This window comes from Rana temporaria, chromosome 8 (genome assembly GCF_905171775.1).
Source record: "Rana temporaria chromosome 8, aRanTem1.1, whole genome shotgun sequence".
Lineage (NCBI taxonomy): Eukaryota > Metazoa > Chordata > Amphibia > Anura > Ranidae > Rana > Rana temporaria.
The window spans coordinates 51,505,732-51,523,250 of NC_053496.1; the positions used below are offsets into that span (position 1 = coordinate 51,505,732).

At 45.3% G+C, this 17,519-nt stretch overlaps 1 protein-coding gene across 6 annotated transcripts in view; it reads left to right on the top strand.

Annotated features, from left to right (window-relative positions):
* The first annotated feature begins 2,986 nt into the window (after positions 1 to 2,986).
* MYOF (myoferlin) overlaps positions 2,987 to 17,519 on the top strand; it is a 517,119-nt gene continuing 502,586 nt past the window's right edge. For 5 of the 6 annotated variants that reach the window (XM_040361778.1, XM_040361777.1, XM_040361781.1 and 2 more), the window contains exon 1: positions 3,024 to 3,288. In XM_040361778.1, the coding sequence (XP_040217712.1) occupies positions 3,201 to 3,288 (88 nt within the window). In that variant the 5' untranslated portion in view covers positions 3,024 to 3,200. Of the gene's footprint in view, positions 3,289 to 17,519 lie in introns of all 6 variants that reach the window. The other variant, XM_040361780.1, reaches the window with a different exon arrangement.

Consider the following 17,519-nt stretch of genomic DNA (forward strand, 5'->3'; position numbering starts at 1 on the left):
CGTAAAAAATCCTTGCCACGAAAACAAACAATTTTTTATGTAATAACAACAACAAATGTTTTATAATATATATATATATGTGATAAAAATTGAATAGAGGTCTTCTAGATTGATCCTATTCCTTTTAAAGTCCCAATCTGTTAACCAGGTGCTCATAAGCAATCAATGCTTCTCCTGTGAGGTGTTTAAAACACAAACGTGATTTCACCACTTCCGTGATAGTCCCATTACCGTTAAAAATGGCTTCCTGAGGACACAATATACCTTGCGAAATTCCTAGAGGCTGCTGACATCTACGGAACAACACGCTGACTGTAAGACAGGCGTAGGAGGAACATATATATATATATCCTTCATATGGTTGCATACACGGCTGGAGAAGCTTGGTGCCGGCATACGGGCACAACCAAATGTGAGTGCAATATATGCTTTGATTTTATACAATACATTTTTTTACATACTGCACTATGAGGGGCACTCTTTTTCTGTGAGCTTTTATAGAGAAAAGGGGACCATACTAAGACACCTGACATTTGTGGAGATGCAAAAGAGGAGTGGTTATCCTGGGAATGAACCAAAGGCATTTATTAAATGTAATCTGGTGAGTGGCCATTTTTAAAGGTGATGGGACTATCACGGAAGTGGTGAAATCACGTTTGTGTTTTAAACACCTCACAGGAGAAGCATTGATTGCTTATGAGCACCTGGTTAACAGATTGGGACTTTAACCACTTAAGGCCCGCCTCCTGCACATATACTTCGGCAGAATGGCACGGCTGGGCACAAGCACGTACAGGTACGTCCTCTTTAAGAGCCCAGCCATGGGTCGCGGGCGCGCACCCGCGACCTGGTCCGAAGCTCTGTGACCAGCGGACCCGATCGCCGCTGGAGTCCCGCGATCGGTCCCCAGAGCAGAAGAACGGGGAGAGCTGTGTGTAAACACAGCTTCCCCGTTCTTCATTGTGGCGCCGTCATTGATCGTGTGTTCCCTTTTATAGGGAAACACAATCAATGACGTCACACCTACAGCCACACCCCCCCTACAGTTAGAAACACAAATGAGGTCACACTTAACCCCATCAGCGCCCCCTTGTGGTTAACTCCCAAACTGCAATTGTCATTTTCACAGTAAACAATGCATTTTTAATGCATTGTTTGCTGTGAAAATGACAATGGTCCCAAAAATATATCAAAATTGTCCGAAGTGTCCGCCATAATGTCGCAGTCACGAAAAAATTCGCTGATCGCCGCCATTAGTAGTAAAAAAAAATAATTAATAAAAATGCAATAAAACTATCCCCTATTTTGTAAACGCTCTAAATTTTGCGCAAACCAATCGATAAACGCTTATTGCGATTTTTTTTATACCAAAAATACGTAGAAGAATACGTATCGGCCTAAACTGAGGAAAAAATATACTTTTATATATATTTTTGGGGGATATTTATTATAGCAAAAAGAAAAAAAATATAGAATTTTTTTCAAAATTGTCGCTCTATTTTTGTTTATAGCGCAAAAAATAAAAACCGCAGAGGTGATCAAATACCACTAAAAGAAAGCTCTATTTGTGGGAAAAAAGGACGCCAATTTTGTTTGGGAGCCACGTCGTACAACTGCGCAATTGTCAGTTAAAGCGAAAAAGTGGCCAGGTCCTTTAGCTGCCTAAAGGTCCGGGTCTTAAGTGGTTAAAAGGAAGAGGATCAATCTAGAAGACCTCTATTCAATTTTTATCACATGTATATTTATTTTATAAAACATTTTTTGTTGTTATTACATAAAAAATTGTTTGTTTTCGTGGCAAGGATTTTTTACGAATGTAACCTAGGGGTGACGCACGTTTTTTAAGTGCACCATTTAATATATGTATGGTACGCATATGTATGTGTGTTTTTTACACTGTTCGGAGAGGAATATTTACCTGTGAGCACTTGGTACACAGTTCCATACACTTCTATGTTTGGTGGATTGTCAAAAGGGGTGATATATATAGGGGCTAATAATCGCGATTATTGCCCAGGACTAGGTGGATATAGACCAACCACCGGGGTAGCGCAATCCATATATTACACTTATCTTATCCTGAAGGAGACACCATAGAGTGTCTTGCACCTCTTTTTGATTGCAGCAAACTCATTAATATAGCACAATTGTGTTTTTTCTTTTGCGCCAGCAACACCCGTCCCACATATTCCTTTATATTGGCTTATGAAATTTACAAATGCAGAAATTTAGAAATTGGATGAAAGGTTTAGTGCTGGGAAACACTTTTTGATAGATAAACAGTGTTTTTTTTATACAACTATATGGATCAGACCAAAATGAGGGACAAATGAGGAGGAATGAGGGACATTGTTCAGAATGAGGGACAGTCCCTCGAAATCAGGGACAGTTGGGAGCTGTGAGAATGTGAACTACATCCATAGGAAACCATGTTATATGGACTGTAGTGTGTTTCTGCAAAACTGAAAATGCACTAAAAAAAACGCATAGGTGTGAACCAGGCCTTAGACCGGGTTCACACTGGGGCGTCACGACAGGCGGCTCAGCCGCCTGACGTGTCGCGTCCCATTCACTGCAATGGAACCGTTCTAATAGGAGCGACGCAAGTCGCTCTGATTTAGAAAAAAGGTTCCTGTAGTATTTCGGGGGCGGCTCGGGGCGATCTGCATTGACTTCTATACAGAAGTCGTTTTGCGAATCGCCTCTGAAGTCGTCCTCAGGACGACTTGCAGAGTCACCCCCGAAGTCGTGCCGCATATGTGTGAACTGACTCTTACCCTCTTGTATTGAATTGTATTGTTGCTGTATTGTCTCCCTTTATATTGTAAAGCACTGCACAAACTGTTGGCACTATATAAATCCTGTATAATAATAATAATGGAGTGTAATGCATGCATTGCCTGTAGGTGACATGCTGCAGTCAGTAGCACGCCGTGTGTCCTGTGTATAGGAGGCGGACAGGCTGGAACCTGCAGACTGGCTTTATACGGATCACTCTCGTCAGGTATTTCTAGGCTGGGGCAGCCAGTGAGTAATCAGTCGGAGATCCACCCAGCTTTTCTTTTCAAGTAACAATCCATTTAGTGCAGCTGCTTCCCCACTCCCATCAGTGGCTGAGCTCTCTGGGGTCAGGAAGCTCCTCTACAGCCTATGCCAGCAACAACATTATTCTTCCCAGGTCCACCCTGAACTCTGCAGCCATGCTGAAGGTTTTGGTGGAGTCGGCTTCCAATATTCCCAAAACTAAACTTGGAAGGCCAGACCCCATCGTCACCCTCACCTTCAGAGGTAAGCTGGGTCTGTTTGTACTCCTCTACTCTCTCTGCATGCTAGATTTGGAAAGCTGGTTTACTTTTTCTCTTTGCATTCCAAGGCTGCTTTCTGTTTCTTAACTGAGGCTTCTTATATAAACATAGTTACGGGTCGAGTTTTGTTTCAGCAGAATTGATAGAAGTATTTATTGCTATTGTAATGAAAATGATAGTAGAGGATCGTACGGCGTTAGCCATTGATTAATGCAGAAAGTTTGGGGGTTTAAATGATTGCCTTTAATGGCTATCCTAAAATTGGCAGCTTCCCAGCACTTGAATGCATTCGTTTTCTTTCTTTCATGCTTTTCATTTTAAAGCGGAGGTTCACCCAAAACATTTTTTTTTTTTAACATTACATGGGCTAGCACAAAGGTATAACATAAGAAAACACAAACGCACCAATATAATACAACACCTTTATTAAATTTGGCAATTAAAATTGGCCACGGTGTCATCCACCAGGATGGGGGGGGGGGGTTACAATTATAAATAAATAAATAAGCCATCTTGGCTAAACTCATATGACTTAAATGCTGTCCATCTAGCCGGACGACTACTCCCCACTTCGGATGACCTCATGACAGGTAAAAGTTGGGGGTGGGCGTTGCTGCGCGTCGGAAGAAGTAGCCTGAGTGGTCACCTCACGCAGATCTATTTATAATCTTTGTCCGCGCGACACGACCAATCGGATGCCGCTTCTGCCTGACCAATCCCGGGGGCCGGTCCCGCCCCCGCGAACAGCGCGAACCTACCGAGAGAAAATGCAGGGGAAAGGGAGAACAACATCTCCCCTTTGAGCCATCCCATGCCGGTCCAGCATAATGCTGTGACCCCCTCATTCAGCCGAGTTGTCCTAATGACAATTGGCTGTTTTTTTTTAAAATGTTTTATTTTATCCCCGTACATGCCGTATTTTCACCACCGCTTCCGGGTATGTCTTCTGCGGGACTGTGCGTTCCTAATTGATTGACAAGCTTCCGACCGTTGCATACAGCGCGTCACGAGTTGCCGAAAGAAGCCGAACGTCGCTGCGCAGGCGCCGTATAGAGCCGCACTGACGTTCGGCTTCTTTCGGCAACTCGTGACGCGCTGTATGCAACGGTCGGAAGCTTGTCAATCAATTAGGAACGCACAGTCCCGCAGAAGACCTACCCGGAAGCGGCAGTGAAAATACGGCATGTACGGGGATAAAATAAAAAAAAACAGCCGACTGTCATTATGACAACTCGGCTGAATGTAATGTTAAAACATTTTTTTTTGGGGTGAACCCCCGCTTTAAGCTGTGTAGACTGCTGAACTGTCTGATGCCTACCCCTTGCGTGCATGAAGACGTTTCAGAGGCTTCCCAGGTGGGCTACCAAAAAAACAAACCAATGTGTGCCTTTTTTATTTTCTACTCCCATCCACTAACTTCCTGTCCTAGGGTGACAACCATACTGAGCTGTGTGGTCACCTTAGGACAGAGCGTGTGTTAGCCACTACGTAACAGGGGGGTTAATTTTATAAAGGCAAATGAATATCCACTTTGCCTATGTTGCCTTTGGTAAATCAGCCCCACTGTTGGGACTATACAACACCCCCTCTCTTCTTCATAATGGGGGAGGTGTCTTGTAGTCCAGTGACAACTTCCTGTACCCTCTGCCTATTTGACTGGTATCTGCTCTTTAACAGATATAATAAAACACTTTCAGGCCGGGTTCACACTTGTGCGATGCAAGAACTCTGCGACTCCACTGCGGATTCCTGCATCGCGCACAACATGCGAACTGCTGGGCAGCGTCATACAACATTAAAGACAAACCTCCCCCCCCCCCCCCCCCCCTAATTTCAGCTCTCGTATTGCACTGCAAACTGACAGTTTGGACATGAATCGGACATGCGATCAGATTCTGGTGCAGAGGAAAAAATGGTCCCGTGCATGTTTTGGCAGTATGCGGTACGTTATCAGCCATACTATCTGTATTGCTGAAATCACATTGCATGTGATGTGCGATTCGCATGAAATATTGCACAGTGCGCTAGTGTGAACTGACTCTCAAAGGGTGTATTTATGAAGGGAGCAAAAAATATAAATTTGTCAGGCTCCATGCACATTAGAAGCTTAAAAAAAAATGCCAGGAAAAATGCTGGAAGAAAAATGCTCATAATAGCATTTTTGTGCTAGCAGTTATGTGCGTTCAGCGTTTGTGTGTGTTTGTTTTTGTTTTTTTTGCTGGCAAATTGGTCATAATAATAATAATATATAATGCTATATATTTTTTTTTTCCCTAAGCTAGTGTGCATGGCTCAGTTTACAGTGTAAAGGGCAGTGGTTTTGGGTGTGATAACTCTTAGCAACCAACCAGGAATTTTAGTTTTTAATGTAATTGTCCAAATAAAGAAGGAATTCTGAAAAAAAAACATATAATATAGTGTGTTGCAATGGTGTGCTATGCGTTGTTGTTCCACACCCCCTGGATAGTTTTTCTTGCATGCCTCTGTCTCGTATACAATGGGCAGGTCTATAGAATGAATGGAAGCCGTTGGATTGTGTAGGTTAATGTTGCAGACTTCTCCTTGGTGAAGTGGGATGTTTGCTGCTTTGCAGAGGTATTTGAAGTGTACCAGTTTGCCTGGGGATGCAATATGTTTTTCATTAGTCCCAACATTATGTCTCTGTTGAAATGCTCATGGGGGTAGGGAGGTCATAACAGGCCCATATGTTCAGAACTGGTCTGTTGGTGTAAAATACGTTTGCATGTCTGCGCCAAAAAGCTGCTGTGCCTAACGCCATCTTATAAGGAATGTTCCTGCTACCATTCTATAAATCCTGATCAGATCTGCAGCTGTGATGGTTTACAAATGGGTAGATAACACCTTTTTCTCCCATGAATCGCTGGAGAATGTAGCCTGGGGCAACCAAGGAAGAGACTTGTCATATGTCACCTCCCGCCTTTCCACGTCTACTGTGATTGGAATTCAGTTGACTTTTTCTTGTCCTTATAGGCTAGGGTGACCAGACATCCCCAGTTTCAGGGGACAGTCCCCTGATTGAGGACACTGTCCCCAGACCAAGTCTGTCCCTGGGTTTTGTCCCCAGATTGGATTTAATAGGGGGCAGGGGCAATTTCAAAGACAGTCGGTGCAGAATTAAAATAAAAAAAATTGAATTACACACCCCCGCTCTGCCGTGCTTACTAGCATAGGGGGGGTTGTATTTTTCCCATTATCTGTGCCCCTTTCTGATGAGCATGTGCTGGACAGAGCAGAGGGAATATTTCTTCAGTTTCGGGCGCATGCCCATTCAGCTTTGTTCATCTGTCTTGGCTCAAATCCTGGCCAGCCACCTGCTGATCTCCTTGCCTTCCCTGGCAGAGTGATCTTTCTCCACTCCCCATCCAGTAGTAGCCGGGGCCTAAAGAGTAAGACTTGAGAGGCTGTGAGGTGGGCGGCGACGGGCAGAGAGTCGCTGATTGCCGTCATTACTAGTAAAGAAAAAATATGTCCCCGGATTTCATTTAAAAAATCTGGTCACCTTATAGGCTGCCCATCTAACCTAAAAGTAATGTATAGATGTCCCAATCCTTAAAGTGTATCTATCTGAACCATACCATAACTGAAAATAAATTGCAGCTCACTAGGCCTTGGTATGGTGACACGCTGTTTTGTCCCTGGGTAGCTATGTCACGCCAGTGTGCTGCCCTGTTCCATGACGGCTGCGTCGCCCCGGTTTTGCTGTCCTGACCCAATAGTGGGCTGCGTCGCCCCGGTTTTGCTGTCCTGACCCAATAGTGGGCTGCGTCGCCCCGGTTTTGCTGTCCTGACCCAATAGTGGGCTGCGTCGCCCCGGTTTTGCTGTCCTGACCCAATAGCGGGCTGCGTCGCCCCGGTTTTGCTGTCCTGACCCAATAGCGGACTGCGTCGTCCCGGTTTTGCTGTCCTGACCCAATAGCGGGCTGCGTCGTCCCGGTTTTGCGACCCTGACCCAATAGCGGGCTGCGTCGTCCCGGTTTTGCGACCCTGACCCAATAGCGGGCTGCGTCGTCCCGGTTTTGCGACCCTGACCCAATAGCGGGCTGCGTCGCCCCGGTTTTGCGATCCTGACCCAAATAGCGGGCTGCGTCGCCCCGGTTTTGCGATCCTGACCCAAATAGCGGGCTGCGTCGCCCCGGTTTTGTGATCCTGACCCAAATAGCGGGCTGCGTCGCCCCGGTTTTGCGATCCTGACCCAAATAGCGGGCTGCGTCGCCCCGGTTTTGCGGTCCTGACCCAATAGTGGGCTGCGTCGCCCCGGGTTTGCGGTCCTGACACAATAGTGGGCTGCGTCCCCCCCCCCCCCCCCCCGGTTTTGCTGTCCTGACCCAATAGCGGGCTGCGTCACCCCGGTTTTGCGGTCCTGACCCAGTAGCGGGCTGCGTCGCCCCGGTTTTGCGGTCCTGACCCAATAGCGGGCTGCGTCACCCCCGTTTTGCGGTCCTGATATGGACAGCAAACAAGTCTGTGTTTCTTCATCTCTAGGGGCAATCAGTAGTTTACCAGAGATAGGAAGGAAGGCATTCTTCAGTGCAGCTGACAAGAACACGGATCTTCTGGCTAAATCAACAGGTATCTTCTGTATTTGCTGAACATGTTTCTAGGATGAAAAAGCATTCATCACATCTAGAAACTGGAAGGTTCAATTTATTCAATGTTTTTGGGGGTTTAGTTATCCTTTTAATTGTCCCATCCTTGGAGTTATTGTCCACAGGCCACCTCCAGCTTTAAGGACGCTTTCAGACCAGCCCATCTCTGTGAAGAAACTATCTATGAGATGAGCTCAGACATGCTCGGATCCTAATCCAAACCCATCTGAGCTATCCTGCCAGGAATATGTCCCTGCACACCGCTAATTTTGAAGCATTCTATACAGGCAGCCGCATGTATACATGGGGTACTGGCTGGCTCCCTCTTCTACCAAGACCTTGTGACCATCTTGGCACAGACCGGACCATTCATTCAGAGCCAATACACCTGAGCTTATCTCTTCATCCAGTCAGGGCCGGATTAACAAGGGGGCTGATGGAGCTGCAGCTCCAGGCCCCTTTCTCAAGATAGGCCCATTTGCCAAAAAAAAAAAAAATTCTGGAAAAAAAAAAAAATCGACTTTGGGGGGTTGTAGCTCGACGACCAGAGGTCACAGAAACCCCACATTTGGTGGTCTTTGCACTTTTTATGTTACACGGTAAAGAGCTGCACGTTTCTGGCTAAAATGAGAATTGCAATTTTTTGCGGCGTAACATCTTTCACATTAAAACAAAAAAAAACAAAAAATGGGCTAACTTCACTTGTTTTTATGGTTTTTATTATTCATTGAAGTGGGCAAATGCAGTGTGACATAACATATTGCAGCAATAGCCATTTTATTCCCTAGAGTCTCTGCTAAAATATATATAATGTTTGGCGGTTCCAAGTAATTTTCTAGCAAATAATATTGCTTTTTAACATAAGAAACAAGTGTTGGACTTTAAGTGGTTAAATTTAGTTACAATGTTAGTTAGTTACAATGTTTCATTTTGTTTACAAACTTGGCAGACTGCCCAGATGTTTTCTTTACACACAGAAGTGTATCCCTTTGATCTAAGAAGGAAGCGTTGGTTACAATGTTTCCTTTTAAAAACTTGGCAGACTGCCATGATATTTTCTTTTGACAGCTGAAAGTCTCTCCACTTGTTATATGAAAGAATCAGCAAACTCTGCATTGGAGATCGTCAGGGGGGTTGAATCGAGATCACAATTTTTTTAACGATTAATTGTGCAGCTCTAGCACGGTATTTGCGCAGCAATTCTTCAAACATGTTTCATTCATTAAAAAAAACAGTTAGTTAGTTAAGGTTAGCACGATTTTTTTTTGGTATCCTAAGCGATGCTTTAAATTTTTTTTAAGTTACATGTTTAGAGTTAGAGGAGGTCTAGTACTAGAATTATTGTTCTCGCTCTAACGATCGTGGCGTATGTAACCTGTGTGTATCTGGCTCTGATACTACCAGTGCCTAGCCAGCCACTGACTAGTATCTCTCCCCAGCCTGTCCCCACACACCCTCTCACCTGCTGACCTGTGGATGGGGGAATCACTCCTGCAGTGTTATTGTGTTCTGCCAGTGAGTACAATGATCAGTGTTGCTAACTTTAGCTGGCAGCACTGATTGTTTTGGGAAAAACCTAACAGGCTGGTTGTACTCAAGTCAATTAATAGATTGACTTGTGTAAAACCAGCTAGCCCATACATAGATTGACTATGGCTGGTCTCTGCATAATTGGCGTAATTTCAATCCATGTATGACCCGCTTAACCACTACGCAGTCCCTAAATATCCTTCCACTCCTGTACATAGTGCTCACTGTCATACTCTCCACACTTCTCTTCTATACATAGTGCCCACTGTCATACCCTTCACACTCCTCTCCTGTACATAGTGCCTGCAGTCATACACTTCTCTCCTGTACATAGTGCCCACTGTCGCACCCTCCACACTCCTTTCCTGTACATACTGCTCACTGTCATACCCTCCACACTCCTCTCCTATACATAGTGTTCACTGTCATACCCTCCACACTCCCCTCCTATACATAGTGCCCACTATCATACCGTCTACATTCCTCTCCTGTACATACTGCCCACTGTCATACCCTCCACACTCCTCTCCTGTACATACTGCCCACTGTCATACCCTCCACACTCCTCTCCTGTACATACTGCCCCATCATACCCTCCACACTTCTCTCTGGTACGTACTACCCTCTGTCATACCCCCACACTCTTCCTGTACATAATGCTCACTGTCATACCCTTCACACTCCTCTCCTGTACATAGTGCCTTTTGCCGTACCCTTTGCACTCCTCTCCTGTACAATGTGCCCACTGTTAGACCCCCCACATTCCTCTCCCTCACCTGCACATACTTCCCACTTATATACCATCCATACTCCTCCCCTATGTCGCTTACCCACAAAAACAGTTCTTTAAAATTATACTGAATATCCTCAATGTTACCAGCTCTAGAATGGGCACACTTTTGTTAGTTCAACTAAAGGAAATCTCAGTTCTCATATTTGTTCTGCCCTATTATTGGTACTCATTTCATTTTGTGATTACTACTATGATGTATAGAGGAACATCGGGGATCTCAGCTACTCTAAATATAGCACTTATATAAAAAAGTGTCCCTGAAAATATTTTTTAAATGTTGGCAACTGTGCACTTAGGCACTGCCCTAGGGCCACTGGGTCAGTAGGGGGCCCCATGAGAGGCTCCTGGGATCCTGTGATAATAAAGCGGTAGTAAACTTTTCTGACATTACTACTTTTTAGAGGCCCTGGGGTAGGTTATGCCACAATGTGCAAGTATGCACAGCATATTAGCACATTAGGGTACACTTACATTTTCAGACTGAGCCCTCCAGTGCTGCGCTGTGGTGAATCAGGCGGGGCCCGGGCACTTCCATCTTCACCCGGTCTTCCTTCTGGGTTCTGTGTCTTTGATCACTTGCCTTGGCCGGGCTGCGTTGATGTCATTCCCACGCATTTATTTATTATTTATAAAAGGCCCCACCAAAATCCTCAGCACCAGGCCCATAATGTTCTTAATCTGGCCCTGCATCCAGTATGTTTTTTTTTTTTTTTCTTCTGGCAACTGCATAGGGCAAAAACATGGCTGCCTGCACAGTACAGTTATACATGTTGGGTGACAATTATTCAGTAAAAGAATAATGCAGTATCTTGTGTCTAAGCAGCATAATCTCGAACAGATTTTAATGACTAAATCTGACAGATTTTTGTATAATTTTGTGGATATTGTACAGTAGTGAGTAATAGCAATGACTATACGCAGGGCTTTTTTTCTCAAACAATAGGTGCTGGAACTTAACCACGACCCCACAAAACCCCTCCCCCTACACACGTCCTACAAATCGCATCAAATAGTGGGTGTATTCAGTCAAATTTCACGAAAACGTTAGGGGGTTCTTAAAGGGGCATTAAATACCATAATTGCATTACATACAGAGTGCAGAGCTGTCATTTGTAAACACAGAAACCAGACTTCTGTGTTTACAAGTGATTGTGGTGAGCATAGGCAGCCTATGGCATTAGGGTGTGCACCCCAAAGCTCAACTGTGTGTGTGTGTGTGTGTGTGTGTGTGTGTACATACATACATACATACATACATACATACATACATACATACATACATACATACATACATACATACATACATACATACATACATTCATTTTGACGGTGTAAGTAGAGCAGTGGATGGGGTCAGTAAGGCAGAGGATTGGGTTGGTAGATCAGTGGTATCATAATTTTTTTGAAAATGCACCAAACCTGCAGAATATAATGGAAGTCTATTGCAAAGTGCAGGAAAGCCAACGGTACACTGCATTGGTAAACCACATCACATCAGTGTGAAAGCAGCCCCTTTCACACGGTCAGTCTGACTCAATTGGATTCTCCATTCACCTCTAAGGAGTGGCAGATGTAAATCGACTTGTGTCCTACCTCCAATCCTATCCACTAAAAAAAATATAGTGGGCTGTGTCCTTGTCTGCTCTGCATATACAGAGCAGACATGGACCTGCCATCCACCTGCTCCGTTTTTTTGTGACCAGTTACCAAGTAGCTTAGGTGGCCCTCGCTCTTCAAAAGGTTGGGCACCCCTGCACTATAGGATTGTAACAGACCTAGGGCATCTTTGGGCACTCCAAAGAGAATAGTAATTTGGTGCACATGGTGCCCACTCCCCCTCCTGTCAAATCCTGTTCCGAGCCACATTCCTTTTAGAATAATGTGTCTGGGTTTCAGGTGGACTGAAACCCTGGACACATGATTCAGAACCTGGACTGTCTCTGTGAATCCCGGACAGGTGGCAACCCTATCCCAGATGCTTGATAGCCAAGCTCAAATTTTGCAGACTAAGGCTGCATTCACACCTGGGCGTTTTGTCGCCTGAAGCATGAAGCTCCAAAATGCTAGAGGGGAAAAAATACATTATTCTCAATGGAGATGGTTCACATCTCCACTCCAAAATGCCTGACGCTGAACGCTTGAAGCTCAAACAAGTTCTGCTCACTTTTTTGTTGCTCTAATTGAGCGTATTTGGGCGTTTTTTCTGTTTTTAACATTGGTGACTCTAGACCTGTCCAAAATCGTGGTAAAAAACGCTGCAAATATCACGGTAAATGCCGCAAAATCACGGCAAAACGCTAAGCTCAGGTGTGAATACAGCCTAAGACCCCATTCACACTATTGGATTTACCGCAGATTCTTGTCTTCGGATTTACCAAAACCATATAAAATGAGGTCAAGCCTTAAGAGTTTCAATTTGTATGCAATCAGACAGGCCCTTGCACTACACGGTTTTGGTAAATCTGCAGAAAATCTAATAGTGTGTATGGGGTCTAAGGCTGGATTCACACCTATGCAGTTTTTTAGTGCTTTTTGCATTTTGCAGATATGCACTACAGAACATTTTACATGGTTTCCTATGGAACAAGTTCTGTAGTGCAAATCTGCACAATACAAAAAGCACAGAAAATGTATAGATGTGAATCCAGCCTAAGAAGGTTTTCAGGCGCTCTAGAGCTAGAAATGGCCTCTGCTAAGCGCCTGAAAACCGACTTTCATTCATTCGTGTGCTTTTTCACACTCGGATGGTGCGCTTGCGGGACGGGGGTAAAAAAAGTCCTGCAAGCAGCATCTTTGGGAGCGCTGTATACAGCGCTCCCAAAACGCCCCTGCCCATTGGAATGAATGGGAAGCGCTTTGAAAGCACTTTAAAAACGCACCTTTTTTGGGGGGGTTAAAAGCAGGGCTGTGGAGTCGGTAGATAAATGTTTTGACTCCTAAATGTTCCGACAATCTAAATTTAGTAGGAGTCGGAGTCGGTGCATTGTTTGTCGACTCCGACCCCACAGCCCTGGTTAAAAGTGCCCAGCTAGCGGCTGAAAAAGCTCCCCTAAAAACGAGCAGCGCTTTACAGCGTTACAGCCTTTCCTCACGCTGGTATTGCAACCGTGGGCACCCAGCTGTGACCGTTTGTGGCTTCACAGCCGGGTGCGCACTGCACATGCGTCAGTCACGTTGCGCCTTCTCAGTGGCTGGGCAATCTTCAGAGACGTGTCCCAGAAGATTGGAGGGAGGGGGAGAGGAGGAGTCACCTAGGCGATGAGAGCGGAAGTAAGAGCTGGGTACCTGCCAAAACTACCTCCACTTTTCTGATCACAGATATGGTGGTGTTACTTAATGAATTTATTGCATTCATAGCCCTGGAATGTAAGTGTCTCACATAATACCCAATGCACGCATTGGAAACGCCAAGAAAACCGCTGCACCGCTTTCATGAATTTGACCCAGGACTTTCTAAATATGACCAGAGTGCCTTTTATGACTTTTTGGTTGTTAAAGGTTCGTTTTTTTTTTTTTTTTCTAAATAAAGCTAGTGCATTGTTGGTCCACTTACCTTTTCCTTCGATTTCCCTTCTAATTGTTTTTTTATCTATGTCTGAATTTCTCACCTCTTGTTCCTCCTCAGTAAGCTGTTCTGGCTGACTAACCCCCAGCCAGAACGGCTCGGATGCTGGGGGCAAGCTTACTGAGGAGAAACAGGAAGTGAGAAATTCAGACAAAGAAAAAAAACATTTAGAAGGAAAATGTAAGTGAACCAACAATGCACTAGCTTTACAACCCCTTTAAGGTATTGCCTTCTTGGGAAGGTGTTTGACTATAGATAGGAACGCATTGTAACTGCTTCTGTATTTCTGTTTTGCAGTAGGCGGTGTCACATTCCAATGAGCCGCACAACCCAAGTTTTATGCCCTGTGGTGAGGTAGAAGAGCTCTGAGTCAGACATGTATAATTGTGTCTTTTGATAGTTGCATACAACCGGTTCTGACGACTACTTTATTTCCAGGAAACATACTCTGCACATGGGAGAGCGCAGGCACTTCACACTATGTGCAATGATCTGTGTTTTTCTGCACTAGATAAAGACCACCGCTGGGGGCAATATTAATAATGGTCTTCTATGTGCTCCATTCACACTCCTCACTGCTGTACAGTGACGTGTGTGTGTTTTTTTTTTTTTTTTCTAAAGGCAAATCCACTTTGCACTGCAAGTGCAGTCGCTGTAGATCCGAGGGGGACATGCAAGGAAAACAAGCAAACATTTTAGCTTGCACGTGATTGGATCAGGGCTCAAGTCCTGCTGGAACGGAGTCCCTGCACTTTTTTCACAACGCAGTTCCCTTTGCAGGACTAGAGCAGCCGAGCCGCCCGAGCCAAGATAAACATCTGAGCCACACTGATTGCTTTCCCCCCCTTTTTTTTTTCAGTTAGACCAGAATGACAGACTTGCATTTACAATGGAAGAGTAAGATTGGTCATAGATGGGCAGACATCTCTTGATTTGATGGAAGAAGAGTTTTCTAAGGCCCCTTTCACACTTCACACAGTTTTGCAGCGCTATTCGGCCGCTAGCGGGGTGCTTTTACCGCCCCCGCTAGCTGCCTAGAAAGGGTTAAAACCACCACAAAGCGCCTCTGCAGAGGCGCTTTGCCGGCAGTATCTATTGATTTCAATAGGCAGGAGCGGTGGAGGAGCAGTATACACACAACTCCAAAGATGTTGCTAGCGCACCTCTCCAGGGTGAAAGCCCTCTGGCTTTCACCCTGGAGAGACGGCAGCGGCTGTTTCGGGTTGCATTGCAGGCACTATTTTTTAGCGTTGTAGCGCCTGCAAAGCAGTGTGAAAGGGGTCTTGGGTTTACATGTCACAAGAGGTCCAGTCATAAGAATCTGGGGACACGGCGAATGATCAGGCCCCGGAAGCAGTCAGTCTTGCGTTCATGGCTGCTCATTCCCTGGTTCGCTCTATGAGCGATCGCACACTGGGAGCTGTCAGCATCCCATTACTTTCAGAGGGGCTTGCACCCCCAGCTAATCGCCAGGAACCCCCACATCTCATTTTTAATGAGCCCATTTGCAAGTGTAAATAGGGTCCTAAGGAATGGATGCTTTCTCACACAGGTGACACTTCCCAGGACGAGGCCCAATGAGCAGACTCTTCTGGTGATTGACCCTCTGTGGCTCAGTATGACCCATGAAGATGTCTCAGGCGGGATTGTCAGATATTCTGTGCTGCATAACTTTCTGTTGAGTCATTGCCTTTTTTCTGGTTTAAGGATCAACAAACTTGGGATGGAAAAAGGATGTCAGCAGCTGTTCTCATTTCATCTGGAGGCCGGTTTTCAGTCTAAATTGTATACTGTAGTGTAGAAAAGTACAGTATTGCTGAGGGCCTATGTATAAGGGGCCAGGTTTTACTGTTTGTGTTTCATGGCATTTCCTGAACACCAGTAACTTCTCACACTGACACACAGAAGACATCGGAGAACAATAATTGTTAGCGGATGCAAAACCTACTGGGAGGGGTGGGGGAGGGGGTGCCTTTCATGGATCATATAACTTTAAAGAACCAAGTCAGACTGTATGTAATATCTTTGTGTCCCAGCTCGTCTTCATGGTTCTCCAATAATGAATATTGTCCAGACATATAGGTAGGGCATCTGTGTAGTCTGTGCTTGCAGGGCCTAAAAGGACAATGAATTCCAATAATAACCCCCAGCGATAGGAGGGCCAGCCAAGCCCCCAGCGCCAAGCCCCAGGCGGACCAACAGCCAGGCCCAGTACCCATTATTTAAGGTAAGAAGTCTTTTAGGCCTGGGCATCAAAGTGCAAATAGTTAGTGTAATAAATAATAATGTTTGTTTTTATTATTCAGTGACACCCTCTGTTTGCTCTCATGGGGCCTGGAGGGGACTCATTCTATCGGAGACTCCAATGGTCACAGAGACGGCCTCTGTTAGATAGACTCCGCCATAGTCTCCAGGGGTCAAGTCCTGGGGAAAAAAGTGTGGGAACTCCCACCCAAGATCCACTCCCCCACCAAAAAAAAAAAAAAAAATTGTACCCTCATATGCATAATTACTAAACCGCATGTTTTTTTTTTTTTTAAGCAAGTTCTTTTTAAATCCCGCGATAACTCGCGGCAGACCTCCGCAGTGTCTCCTGGGAACAATGACAGAAGCTCCCAGGAGACATTGCGGCATTGAAGAAGTGACGGAATACCCGCACACTACCTGATGAATCCATATACAGGAAGCGGCCAGTAACATAAAGGATTACTAAGGTTCGCCTGCCCCTGACAGTGACTCGAGCTGGGAATCGCCGCTTAGTGAGGGATTGGCTCGGGCGGCTCGGCTGCTCTAGTCCTGCAAAGGGAACTGCGTTCCTGCTGTGAAAAAAGTGCAAGAACTCCGTTCCCACACGTTCCCGCAGGACTTGAGCCCTGGTAGTCTCTAATGGGGTCTGGTGGGGGCTCTTTCTAACATAGACTCTCAAATGGACACAGGACCTCTATTAGAGAGACCCCCCCCCTCCAGGATCCATTACTGGACTCCATTATAGTGTCTAATGGGGGCTCCAACATACACTCTCTAATGGACACCAAGAGAGCCTCCCCCTCCAGGTCCCATTAGACTCCATTGTAGTCTCTAATGGAGCCTGTTGGGGGATCTTTCTAACAGACTCTCTAACCAAGGCCCTCTCTGTGTCCATTAGAGTGCTCTTCTTCTTTTTCTGTATTTAAAGAGGTCGTGGGAGTATCCAGGGGTAACGAACACTCCTTAGGGGAGCATCTCTGTGTTTTGAGTCGTTGTCTTAGAAACAATAATAATGGGATGTACCGCGCTTAGGATAAAACTGAGTGGAATTATGGTAATAGTAGAGGGAGGATTAGTTTCCAAAATCGAAATATAATAAATAAGATAAAATATAAGACTGCAGCCCCCCCGATGAGTAATCCCCTAAGGGACACAGAGGCGAAATAGGAAAAGGTGGGGGTGGTGTCTTAGAAACATTTGTAAAGGGCAGGGGTTGGTAAGATGCACGTGGGTTGTCACTGATTTGTACAGGCTGCATGAAACACCTGTGCATGCCATGTGGGTGACGATTGCCCTTTTCACGGGTGTACAATCCACATCCATACAATGCCAGTGGTGAGACTCTAAATGCCAAAATAAAAACCAAACTCCTCCTGCATGCTGTATAGGTGCCATCACCTGTCTGAATGAGGACTTGGACCTGCTACAAAGCTGAGTTCAGGAGTGCAAGCAATAGGGCAGGTAGTTATTCC